Source organism: Leuciscus leuciscus (genome assembly GCF_965113295.1).
Source record: "Leuciscus leuciscus genome assembly, chromosome: 9".
Classification (NCBI taxonomy): domain Eukaryota; kingdom Metazoa; phylum Chordata; class Actinopteri; order Cypriniformes; family Leuciscidae; genus Leuciscus; species Leuciscus leuciscus.
Window position 1 is genome coordinate 41,284,531 of NC_138733.1, and position 12,689 is coordinate 41,297,219.

Below are 12,689 nucleotides of genomic sequence, written 5' to 3' on the forward strand. Positions count from 1 at the left end.
CAGAAGAAGAAGAACGCGATTTGAAGACAAGAAAGATGTAAGGTTAGAAATTCTTACTTATTAGTTTATGGTATTGTTGCATAAACTTCACATTGCAGTTGAACTGTTGCTAGATATATGGTGAATATTATACTATTTAGACCCGTGTTTACTGTTAAATACTGTTTGTGGATATCTGCTCAAACATAGATATGTATAACCATAATGTTTAATATTTTGGAGCGCGATGGCGTTTGAATGTATCATATTTTGGAGCGCGATGGCGTTTGAATGTATCATATTTTGGAGCGCGCTGTGCGTTTGAATGTATCATATTTTGGAGCGCGATCGCGTTTGAAAGGAAAAATGCACCAAACATTAGGCTTTATGTTTTTACTATTATCTCATTTCATATCATCATAACGAATGGAAACATTTGAAGTAACATAAGATAATCAATATATTTTTCTCTAGCATTGTTACTGAAATCTTTTGGAAGATTTATAGGCTGCTAATAGGTTATTGTTATAATTATTTTATGCAGCACTGCACATAGCCTATGCCTACAAGGCACAACAAACATGGTGTTCATTATATTATATATTGTTGGAAACATTTGTGTGTGTGTGTGTGTGTGTGTATTCTGTGAATTTTAAAAAGCAATTTTAACCAGAAAAATCTAAAATGTATTCCCAAAATCGTGTAGACCTAGTTTCTCTTGATACCAGTATGTTCACTTTTTTTTTTTCTTTCAGGGACCAGATGCAACTGAGTCCTGCTGACTTCAACATTCACATGAGTCTCTGTATATGAACATGGTAAAGTGAAAATCAAACACCTCTGAAATGAAAGGTATGTACAATGTTTTTAGGAATGGCACAAAGGTCTCTGTCTTTGGATCATTGTTTTCAATGTGCTCTTTTGTCATTTGTTGTGTATTTTTGGATTGTGTTGTGTTGTAAATAAATCCAAACAATCTAAAAGCCATTCTTTTTTAAACCTCCTCATTCTTTGTGCAAGGTTGCTCTGAATGACAGGGCCTGATCGCTCCTAATAGGGCAGTTAGGGGAGTGTCTTTGTCTTTCTCAGGTGTAAAAGCTTACATATTCATGAGATGATCACGCCTCTTCGCATATGGCTTTGTCACACAAAACACGTCTTAGAAATTTTAAATCAATATATTGTCTTATCTGAATGAGCAGTCAGGGTGATTTTCACATAGTTTTGGAGCAAATATTCTAGGCTATGTCATACAATTTTCAAAAGTCTTGTGAGGAAATAATCAGTATGGGTTTCATGGCCTTATTTCAGTGACAATTATTTTTTTTTGGTATTTTCACAAACCACACATAAATGTCATTATCTCAAAACTACAAACTTTTACATACATGCTGCTGATATATTATTGTAGCAGAGTTTGTGCTAAATACAGTGTAATAAGACTTTAGCCATGACAATGTCACAAGTAACAGAAATAAGCACAAATGTCAGAGCATGTCAGAACACCTCCAGGGCCAGAAAACAGCTCAGACCTCAGAGGGTTAAAAGTTTCTGTTGCAAAATCAAGTTCTTCTAAGCTATCTGGGATGCTGAGATGATGAAACTGATTAGGAAGATTATTAATAAAGCAATCTTTAGTGGCAGAAGTGATAGGTCTAACATATTTGTAACACGGAGTCGGCTTTGCAGCCTTGGCTAAATGAAGTTTACACGAGACTAGATAATGATCTGAGATGTCATCGCTCTGCTGCAGAGTTTCAACGGCATCAACATCTATTCCATGTGATAATATTAGATCTAGAGTATGATTACGACAATGAGTAGGTCCTGACACATGTTGTCTAACTCCAATTGAGTTAAGAATGTCTTTAAATGCCAATCCCAATGCATCTTTTTCGTTATATTAAAATCACCAACAATTAGGACTTTATCTGCAGCCAGTACTAACTCTGATAGAAAATCAGCAAATTCTTTGATAAAGTCTGTATGGTGCCCTGGTGGCCTGTATACAGTAGCCAGCACAAATGTTAAACGTGATTTATCATTTACACTAGATAGTGTTACATTTAGCAACAACACTTCAAAAGAATTATATTTAAAACAAGACTTCTCAGTAATTCTGAAGATATTACTATAAATTACAGCAACACCTCCCCCTTTGCCTTTCAGAAGAGGTTCATGTTTATAACAGTAATCTTGCGGGGTGGACTCATTAAAGTAATATAATCGTTTGGTTTTAGACAGGTTTCTGTCAAACACAGCACGTCTAGATTATTATCTGAAATCATATCATTAACAATGAGTGCTTTAGGAGTAAGGGATCGAATATTCAGCATCCCAAGCTTTATCATTTGCTCATCCGTATTATATCTGTTTTTTATTTGTTGAACATCAATTACATTTTTAACCTTAGATGGGTTTGGACGTTTTACGGATTTCCAAATTCGGGGAACAGACACAGTCTCTATATGATGATAGCTAGGTGAAAGAGGCTCTATGTGATGGGATTTATCTGACCTTGGTGACGCGAGGCCGCTAGCAGACGGTCGGTTTAGCCAGTCTGTCTGCTTCCTGACCTGAGCCCAGATTGTCATGTTTGATCTCTAAGACTATGTGCCATATTACTAGAGAGAAGAGCAGCACCATCCCAGGAGGGATGAATACCATCTCTTTTCAACAGGTCAGGTCTGCCCCAAAAACTTTTCCAATAGGCTACTTGCACGCAGACTCGTTACGTAGTTCCGCTTTGAAGTAATAGGGCTCGCTGAGTTCCGGTTTGTCGGCCATTTGTCGTTTGTCGGCCATTGTTTTGGAGTTTGGAGGAAAATGTTCAGAAAAAAGTGTGTTTATAGATTTCAGAGACAGCAAAAGGTATACAACGTACACTGTTGTGTTCCGCTGTGTACATCTTCTGCAAAGTTCAACGGAACTTTAAGTTTTCACAGTTTTCCTTCAGATGTGGACCTTAGAAAACGGTGGCTTGTGAACATACGCCGAGACGATTTTTGTCCTACAAGCAATTCTAAGGTTTGCAGTAAACATTTTAGCAGTGATCAGATTATTGAACCGCAAACACCACAGGCACGAAAAAAGTTAGTAACTGGCGCTGTGCCAGTGCTTTTTGCCTGGAATGATTACGCCGTTAAAGCATCGCGGTCCAGTGTGTGGGAGAGGAGAGAGAGGCCTGCTGAAGTGGTATCCGTCGAACCCATACCCATGGATGTAACGATGGATCATGACTACTGTAGCACTCCTGAGCCTTCATTTTTAGACCTAGCATGTGCTAAAATAGAAGAACTTTCTAATGAAGTGGAGGAGCTGAACAAACAGCTACAAGAGCTACACGTTCAGCGTGATTTTGGATTGGAACGGTTTGCCGGCTCAGATGAGGACATCAGATTTTACACAAGGTAGGTCTAAAGATTGGTAGAATTTTACGATTAGATGTGATTACATATACTCAGTTTTAGATGCATGTACCTGCATTACTAACACGGAAACATGTCAACAATTTGTAAATGTATTCAGTAACACTTCTGCTTATAGGTTCCCCAGCTACCGTCACCTGATGTCATTCTGGTGGCTAATCGAGCCATCCATACACAAAATCATCCGTGTGTCCAGGGCTAAATCTGCTGCTAGAAAGCAGGAAGACATCATACGTGTACTGCCACCATCAGAGGTAGGTTATATTCACACAGTAAGCCTGACTACATTTACAGAACACAGTACAGGGTAGTATTTACAATGTGTTATCTATATATACTACTCTTAGTCTACCTCATAAGACTCTTGTCTGTTACAGGGCTGCTCTCTATCACTTTATCATACTTACAAGCTCTATTTGCACTATACAGTATGTCTGCATTTGCACTACTCTGTCTGGTTTGCACTCTCGCAATATTGCATTTGTTTTTTTATATTATATGTATAATTGTATTTATTCATATTTTTCTTTGTATTTTTAAAATTCTACTTTATGTATTTAATGTTATCCACCAAGGGTCTGAGAGTAACGCAATTTCAATTTTCTGTATGTCCTGTACATGTGGCAGAATTAACAATAAAGCTGACTTTGACTTTAATATGTTCTTATACAAACTTAACTTTCATGCATTTTTTTTTTTTACCTTTCCAGAGACAGCTGCTGCAACCAATCGATGAGTTTTTTCTTTTCCTTGTCTACCTGTCAGTTGGATTAAAGGAGAGAGTCCTGGCACACCTTTTCCATATGCATCCTTCCACAGTGAGCAGAATAATTGCGACATGGACAAACTACCTCTATACGCTGCTGGGATCAGTGTGTGTGTGGCTTTCAGCAGCTGATGTAAAATCTAACCTCCCTGAAGACTTCTCTGATTTCCCAGACACACAGGTCATCATTGACTGCACTGAGATCAGATGTCAAACACCATCCTCACCACTTCTCCAAAGTGAAATGTACTCAAATTACAAGTCTCACTGCACAATGAAAGGCCTCATTGGAATAGCTCCTCATGGTCCAGTGACATTCGTCTCTCAGCTTTATGCTGGGTCAGTGAGTGACAGGGAGATCTTTAAACAGTGTGGGATAACAAAAAGACTGACAGAAGATATGGCAGTTATGGTTGATAAAGGCTTTCTGATTAGTGACTGTGTCAATTGCAAAGTGTACTGTCCACCATTTCTGTCCAGGGGAAAGCAGATGCCTGCACATCAGGTGAAAGAAACGCAGGCAATAGCGAGACTGCGTGTGCACGTGGAACGGGTCATCAGGAGGATCAAACAAAACAAACTTTTTGATGGTGTCATCACACTTTCCCACAGTGTTAACATTAATCAACTTTTTACAGTTGCATGTCTGTTGTCAAATTATCAAAACAAGGCATTAGTTAAGACATGGATCAAATGAAATCAAATCTTAGATTACTTTTTATTTTAACTACTGGAATGCTATTCCATATTTATGACTTACTCTAACTGTTAATGTTTCATTGCCATTCTCAATAAATGTTAACTCAATCTATGTTTATTTTAAGAACAAATTGTTATGACAAGCAAGATAAATAGAATTTACTGTAAATTAAACTAACATTGTACATATCAGAAAATGGAATTGAACATAAGAAACAGACATTGTACAAATAAAACATTTAACATTTAATAACATGTTTGAGTGCTGTTTTACAGATTTATCTAATTTCTCTGACTTCTTTAAAATTTCAGTTATTGCATTGACTATTTCATACAGTAAGTATTTACTGTAGATGCGCTGGACAAAATAATCCAGTTATTTCATTGACAGGTATTTTGGCATGTATGTGTAAAAGTAAAAATAATCCACCTTCTCTCTGATAACTTTGTGCACTGAAGTGTCACTGTAGATACGCTGGACAAAATAATCCTCCTGGGCCCACACCATGAAATCACACCACTGCATTCCTGAGACCAGTAGTTGTCCCTGCACTTGGTAATAGTAGGCATGGCTCTTTTTCAGGGTGAGAAATCCATGGTCCATTTGCAAATATTTGCAGTCAACAATGTTTTTGACATTAGGACATTTAATTTCAACAAGTCCAAACTGAGGATTGTCAGTGGGATCGAAAACTACGCCATCAGGGGATGCACCAAGCCAGGGAGCATTAGGATGGATGATTAAACCACAGGGTGAGTAGTTCACATTTTTCAACTTGCTGTATTCCACTGTTACCTCTGACTCCATTTCAGCACCTCTTCTCATCTCTGCTGTCTGTCGGGTTCCTCTGATGATTCGCTCTGCAAGGGACTCTGCAGAGCTTAGGCCTCTGACATGGCATATCTCCCGAAACCTGGAAGCGGTTACTCTTGATCTGCGAAGCTGATGCCAGTCAGGACAAGAGCTTTGCTCGCGTGTTGCCTCTTCAATTTTCTGAGCCGTATCTAATGGTGTGTTTAGACTTTGAAGGTGTAAGAGCTCCTCCTCAGTGCAAACAAACATGCATTTAGATGGAGCAAGATAATATCCTTCAAGAGGCAAAGGTGGAGTTGATGGGGCATCGTGTAGTGTGATGTACCGTGATGTTAAGACAGGCTGCTGGTAAGACAATACGCTTCCTTCCTGGACCAACCCGAATGCACTTTCAACAAGTGGCTTGTCAGGTGACATGTTCATGGTGGTAACAAGTGGCTTGTCCTCAGGGCTGTATTCTGCGTATGCCTCCTCAACTCTAAACATGCATGAATCTGGTAAAGGGCCCACCATCCCTCTGTAGAGTCCACTTCTGTAGGAACATGTTTAGCTGTATTATTGTTGATAACATTACATTTGTTATTGCTTTAATTACTATTTCTATAGTTTTTTTTTACAATTTTTATGTATTATTTTAAATGCTTAAACACTTTAATAGCATAAAGCCTTGCAATGAAATGCAGCAAAGTATCTTTGTTCTCAGCATCCTTGTAACAAAAAAAATGAAAAAAATGTGGTTGCTGAACTTACCTCACTCCACCTTGTGCAGAACGATTTGCTACAGGTTTTGTGATGACCATGGCATTGATGGGGCCTGGTTTCACGCCCTGACAGACAAGTGTAAATAATCTTAGAGAGAAGAACAAAGCTGAAACTATAAACTTAAAATGCACTTTTAAAAGAATTCAGTTTCTAAATAAAATTACCCTGCATAATGTAAAGAACATACTGTGAAAATGTAACCTTGATATCTTTAATATGAACTGAATAAGATCATGTCAAATATTGAAATCATGGTGAAATAAATGGTTGAAATTGAACTTTGATGCTCCTGATGTCAAAATTACACTGAGATTTTAGTCTAAATTTCACAAGCAATGCCACATATTGTGATTATACTTTCTTATAAATAAGGCTAAATTTCTGATGTTAAATTACCATTGTTCGTGGTTTATGCCAGGATTGTTCTCTTTCAGTGCAGCTAAGCACAGGGGGTACAACAGATAAATTAAGCTGGGAATAATGGGCAGTCTGAAACAGCAAGGCAACCGTGTGATTGCACAAAGCAGTGCCTGCCACACATGAACACTTGCTGTGTGTTAGCACCACAGGTGAAACATCCCTGAGTCCAACCTAAAAAAAAAAATTATAATTATTAACTTGTACTTCTTGCTAATAAAGTCTAAGTTAGTAGCATGTTAAATTTAGTAGAACAATAACCAAGGTGGGCTTTGTAGGAGCAGAATACACTGTGGCTACTCTGGATTTATGCAATACTTCATACTGGAACCACACAGGTATCTAAAGAAATATGGATTTCAAATTCAGACTGACAACATTCTGATTCTTCTGCAAAACCTCCTTGTTATTTGTAATACTTCAAGAAAATGAACACATCGGAACACACATGAACAATTCAGAACACACATTAAGGCATTTGAACACACTTGAACACCTGAACAAGAAAATGAACACATCGGAACACACACATTAAAGCATCTGAACACACTTGAACACCTGAACTGGTTTTGGAGAACGGTGAACCATATGTCTCTAGCATACTATTAAATTGTGTGGTGCCTCATTCTTCCTCATTGACCTGTAACACAAGGCTCTAACGCAGACTTCCCCTGACAGCCTGTCTTTATTTGATACTGAAAGCAATAACACAAGCACATATTATGCAAACAATTAAGGCATTCCTGTTTGTTTACATTTAGCTAACAGTTAGCACTGAAAGCTGATTAACATTAAATGTTGCTTACCTTCGTAACCGTGTATATACGAGGCTGCGTATAATTTAAAGCCTTTCTCCAGCTTGCTGGATGGAGCTTTGGTTGTTTTGCAAATACGATGCACGTCAGTAACGTTAATCCGTGGGAGATCTTGGAGACAGCGGGAGTAGAACGTAGCCATTGCTAAACCGGAAGTGACTGAGCCCTATTGAGAAGAACGCGGAAGTAGGTGTGCAAGTAGAGTATTGTCTATGAATTTTATATTATTAAGCGGACACCACTTAGACAGCCAGCGATTCAGTGAACACAATCTACTAACTATCTCATCACTCCTGCGAACAGGAAGGGGGCCAGAGCAAATTACAGTGCTTGACATCGTACTTGCGAGTTCACACACCCCTTTAATGTTAATTTTTGTGATCTCCGACTGGCGGAGTCGAACATCATTAGCGCCGACGTGAATAATAATCGTAGAAAATTTACGATTAGCATTAGCCAGCACTTTTAAATTTGTTCTGATGTCAGGCGCTCTGGCTCCCGGGAAACATGTGACTATGGTGGTTGGTGTCTCTATTTTCACGTTCCGTGTAATAAAATCACCAATAACTAGGGCACAATCAACAGAATTCTCAGTGGGTGTTTCACTGAGCAGGGCAAATCGATTTGTTATGGTAATCGTAACGGAAGAGTGGTTTTTTGATCCGCGACTAAAGCGATCCCTCACTGTCACCCATTTGCCTGGCTGCACAGGCACTAATTCAGCTTGAACCGCATCATGTAAAGAGTTCACTATGCTAGGCGCATCCAAAATAGTATCTGAAGCTCTAGCACTCTTACTATCCTCAATTAAAGTTTGGATGCGTGTCTCTAGTTCTGAAATCTTCTCCGTCAGCCTAACTGACTCCTTGCATTTATCACATATAAATTCTATGTTGCCGACAGAGAAGGCTATGCTAAACAGGTGACATGAAGTGCAGGTGACAATAACAGGACAAGACATTACTCACCGTGTTTGTTGACTGATTCTTACTCATCCAAGTGGATGCTGCACATTGGTGGTGGTTGAGGAGATTCCCCCCTTCTATGTAAAGCGCTTTGAGTGCTGAGAAAAAGCGCTATATAAATGTAATGAATTATTATTAAGTTGGCTTGAGAAAGCCAACTTACTGAAATCCTATTTAAACTTATTATTATTCTTCTTCTTACTTCTTTTTCTGACCGCAAATTTTGGGACACTAACTCCTCATAGACCGTTCAAGCTACATACTCCAAACTCGGGTCAGACCTTCATACTGTTCTGACTTGGTGTGCTATATCTTTTCAGACTGGTTTGACTTACGGTTTTCTTAAAAATTAATATTCAAAATCATAAAAATCCCATAGACTTTCATTGCAGACTGCTCAAATTGAGCCAAGACTACGGTAGCCCATAAGTGTACAAGCCAAAAACTCAAATCTAAATTCTCTGAAGCCCTAGACTCAATTAAACTACCATTCTATATCTATCTATCTATCTATCTATCTATCTATCTATCTATCTATCTTCAAACCTTATCTATCCATCTATCTATCTATCTATCTATCTATCTATCTTCAAACCTTATCCATCTATCTATCTATCTATCTATCTATCTATCTATCTTCAAACCTTATCCATCTATCTATCTATCTATCTATCTATCTATCTATCTATCTATCTATCTTCAAACCATATCTATCTATCTATCTATCTATCTATCTATCTATCTATCTATCTATCTATCTATCATCTATCTATCTATCTATCTTCAAACCATATCTATCTATCTATCTATCTATCTTCAAACGTTTTCTATCTATCTATCTATCTATCTATCTATCTATCTATCTATCTATCTATCTATCTATCTATCTATCTATCTATCTAACTTATCAATCTGTCTTTCTTTCTAACTAATCTATCTATCTTTCTAACTAACTTATCGATCTATCTTTCTTTCTTTCTTTCTTACTAATCTATCTATCTTTCTAACTAACTTATCTATCTTTCTTTCTTTCTAACTAATCTATCTTTCTAACTAACCTATCTTTCTTTCTTTCTTTCTTTCTTTCTTTCTTTCTTACTAATCTTTCTATCTTTCTAACTAACTTATCTATCTTTCTTTCATTCTAACTAATCTATCTTTCTAACTAACTTATATTTCTTTCTAACTAATCTATATATCTTTCTAACTAACTTATCTATCTTTTTTCTTTCTTTCTTACTAATCTATCTATCTTTCTAACTAACATATCTATTTTTCTTTCTTACTAATCTATCTATCTTTCTAACTAACTTATCTATCTTTCTTTCTTACTAATCCATCTTTCTTTCTTTTTAACTAATCTTTCTATCTTTCTAACTAATCTATCTATCTTTCTAACTAACGTATCTTTCTTTCTTAACTAATCTATCTTTTTAACTAACTTATCTATCTTTCTTACTAATCTATCTATCTTTCTAACTAACTTATCTATCTTTCTTTCTAACTAATATATCTATCTTTCTAACTAAGTAATCTCTTTCTTTCGTTCTTTCTTTCTTTCTAACTAATCTATCTATCTTTCTAACTAACTTATCTATCTTTCTTTCTAACTAATCTGTCTATCTTTCTAACTAACTAAGTAATCTATCTTTCTTTATTTCTTACTAATCTATCTATCTTTCAAACTAATCTATCTCTTTCTTTCTAACTAATCAGTCTTTCCCTCTTTCTTTCTTTCTTTCTTTCTTTCTTTCTAACTAATCTTTCTTTCTAACTAATCTTTCTTTCTTTCTAACTAATCCTTCTTTCTTTCTTTCTAACTAATCTTTCTTTCTTTCTTTCTTTCTTTCTAACTAATCTTTCTTTCTAACTAATACTTTCTAACGAATCAATTTAACTAATCTATCTATCTTTTTAACTAACTTATCTATCTTTCTTTCTTACTAATCTATCTATCTTTCTAACTAACTTATCTATCTTTGTTTCTTACTAATCTATCTATCTTTCTAACTAATTTATCTATCTTTATTTATTTCTTACTAATCTATCTATCTTTCTAACTAAATAATCTATCTTTCTTTCTTTCTTTCTTTCTAACTAACTTATCGATCTTTCTTCCTTTCTAACTAATATATCTATCTTTCTAACTAACTTATCTATCTTTCTTTCTTTCTAACTAATCTATCTATCTTTCTAACTAACTAATCTATCTTTCTTTATTTCTAACTAATCTATCTATCTTTCTAACTAATCTATCTCTCTTTCTTTCTAACTAATCAATCTTTCTCTCTTACTTTCTTTCTTTCTTTCTAACTATTCTTTCTTTCTAACTAATTAATCTTTTTTCTTTCTTTCTTTCTTTCTTTCTAACTAACTTATCTATCTTTTTTCTTTCTTTCTTACTAATCTATCTATCTTTCTAACTAACATATCTATTTTTCTTTCTTACTAATCTATCTATCTTTCTAACTAACTTATCTATCTTTCTTTCTTACTAATCCATCTTTCTTTCTTTTTAACTAATCTTTCTATCTTTCTAACTAATCTATCTATCTTTCTAACTAACGTATCTTTCTTTCTTAACTAATCTATCTTTTTAACTAACTTATCTATCTTTCTTACTAATCTATCTATCTTTCTAACTAACTTATCTATCTTTCTTTCTAACTAATATATCTATCTTTCTAACTAAGTAATCTCTTTCTTTCGTTCTTTCTTTCTTTCTAACTAATCTATCTATCTTTCTAACTAACTTATCTATCTTTCTTTCTAACTAATCTGTCTATCTTTCTAACTAACTAAGTAATCTATCTTTCTTTATTTCTTACTAATCTATCTATCTTTCAAACTAATCTATCTCTTTCTTTCTAACTAATCAGTCTTTCCCTCTTTCTTTCTTTCTTTCTTTCTTTCTTTCTAACTAATCTTTCTTTCTAACTAATCTTTCTTTCTTTCTAACTAATCCTTCTTTCTTTCTTTCTAACTAATCTTTCTTTCTTTCTTTCTTTCTTTCTAACTAATCTTTCTTTCTAACTAATACTTTCTAACGAATCAATTTAACTAATCTATCTATCTTTTTAACTAACTTATCTATCTTTCTTTCTTACTAATCTATCTATCTTTCTAACTAACTTATCTATCTTTGTTTCTTACTAATCTATCTATCTTTCTAACTAATTTATCTATCTTTATTTATTTCTTACTAATCTATCTATCTTTCTAACTAAATAATCTATCTTTCTTTCTTTCTTTCTTTCTAACTAACTTATCGATCTTTCTTCCTTTCTAACTAATATATCTATCTTTCTAACTAACTTATCTATCTTTCTTTCTTTCTAACTAATCTATCTATCTTTCTAACTAACTAATCTATCTTTCTTTATTTCTAACTAATCTATCTATCTTTCTAACTAATCTATCTCTCTTTCTTTCTAACTAATCAATCTTTCTCTCTTACTTACTTTCTTTCTTTCTTTCTAACTATTCTTTCTTTCTAACTAATTAATCTTTTTTCTTTCTTTCTTTCTTTCTTTCTTTCTAACTAATTAATCTTTTTTCTTTCTTTCTTTCTTTCTTTCTTTCTTTCTTTCTAACTAATCTTCTTTCTTTCTCTCTTTCTTTCTTTCTAACTAATCTTCTTTCTTTCTTTCTTTCTTTCTTTCTAACTAATCTTTTCTTTCTTTCTTTTTCTTTCTTTCTTTCTTTCTTTCTTTCTTTCTAACTAATTAATCTTTGTTCTTTCTTTCTTTCTTTCTTTCTTTCTTTCTTTCTTTCTTTCTTTCTTTGTTTCTAACTAATTAATCTTTTTTCTTTCTTTCTTTCTTTCTTTCTTTCTAACTAATCTTTTCTTTCTTTCTTTCTTTCTTTCTAACTAATTAATCTTTGTTCTTTCTTTCTTTCTTTCTTTCTCTTTCTTTCTTTCTTTCTTTCTTTCTTTCTAACTAATTAATCTTTTTTCTTTCTTTCTTTCTTTCTTTCTTTCTTTCTTTCTAACTAATCTTTCTTTTTTCTTTTTCTTTCTTTCAAACTAATCTTTCTTTTTTC

General features: G+C 34.5%; 2 protein-coding genes across 4 annotated transcripts; one reads left to right on the forward strand and one right to left on the reverse strand.

The window, feature by feature from the left end:
• Positions 1 to 2,334: 2,334 nt before the first annotated feature.
• Positions 2,335 to 4,959, forward strand: LOC309505555 (uncharacterized protein). Its single transcript, XM_082178958.1, has 3 exons — positions 2,335 to 3,389; positions 3,526 to 3,661; positions 4,118 to 4,959. The coding sequence occupies exons 1-3, from the start codon at positions 2,806 to 2,808 to the stop codon at positions 4,868 to 4,870; spliced, it is 1,473 nt and encodes a 490-aa protein (XP_082035084.1). The 5' UTR covers positions 2,335 to 2,805; the 3' UTR covers positions 4,871 to 4,959.
• Positions 4,960 to 4,969: 10 nt separating this feature from the next.
• On the reverse strand, positions 4,970 to 7,881 carry LOC309505561 (uncharacterized protein). Of its 3 annotated transcripts, none has more exons than XM_082178965.1 (4): positions 7,672 to 7,881; positions 6,845 to 7,039; positions 6,437 to 6,513; positions 4,970 to 6,218 (listed from the first exon to the last, which is right to left on the reverse strand). In XM_082178965.1, the coding sequence occupies exons 2-4, from the start codon at positions 6,845 to 6,847 to the stop codon at positions 5,249 to 5,251; spliced, it is 1,050 nt and encodes a 349-aa protein (XP_082035091.1). In that variant the 5' UTR covers positions 6,848 to 7,039; positions 7,672 to 7,881; the 3' UTR covers positions 4,970 to 5,248. The 3 variants fall into 3 exon arrangements, with proteins under 3 accessions (XP_082035091.1, XP_082035093.1, XP_082035092.1); XM_082178967.1 differs by having other exon boundaries at positions 6,437 to 6,535; XM_082178966.1 differs by having other exon boundaries at positions 6,845 to 7,361; positions 7,424 to 7,881.
• Positions 7,882 to 12,689: the final 4,808 nt, after the last annotated feature.

Coding starts and splice junctions, on each gene's coding strand:
- LOC309505555 (XM_082178958.1), top strand. CDS start 2,806: ATGTTCAGAAAAAAGTGTGTTTATAGATTTCAGAGACAGCAAAAGGTA. Junction 3,390..3,525: donor GACATCAGATTTTACACAAG/GTAGGTCTAAAG, acceptor TTCTGCTTATAG/GTTCCCCAGCTACCGTCACC. Junction 3,662..4,117: donor GTGTACTGCCACCATCAGAG/GTAGGTTATATT, acceptor TTACCTTTCCAG/AGACAGCTGCTGCAACCAAT.
- LOC309505561 (XM_082178965.1), bottom strand. Junction 6,219..6,436: donor TCTGCACAAGGTGGAGTGAG/GTAAGTTCAGCA, acceptor ATGTTCCTACAG/AAGTGGACTCTACAGAGGGA.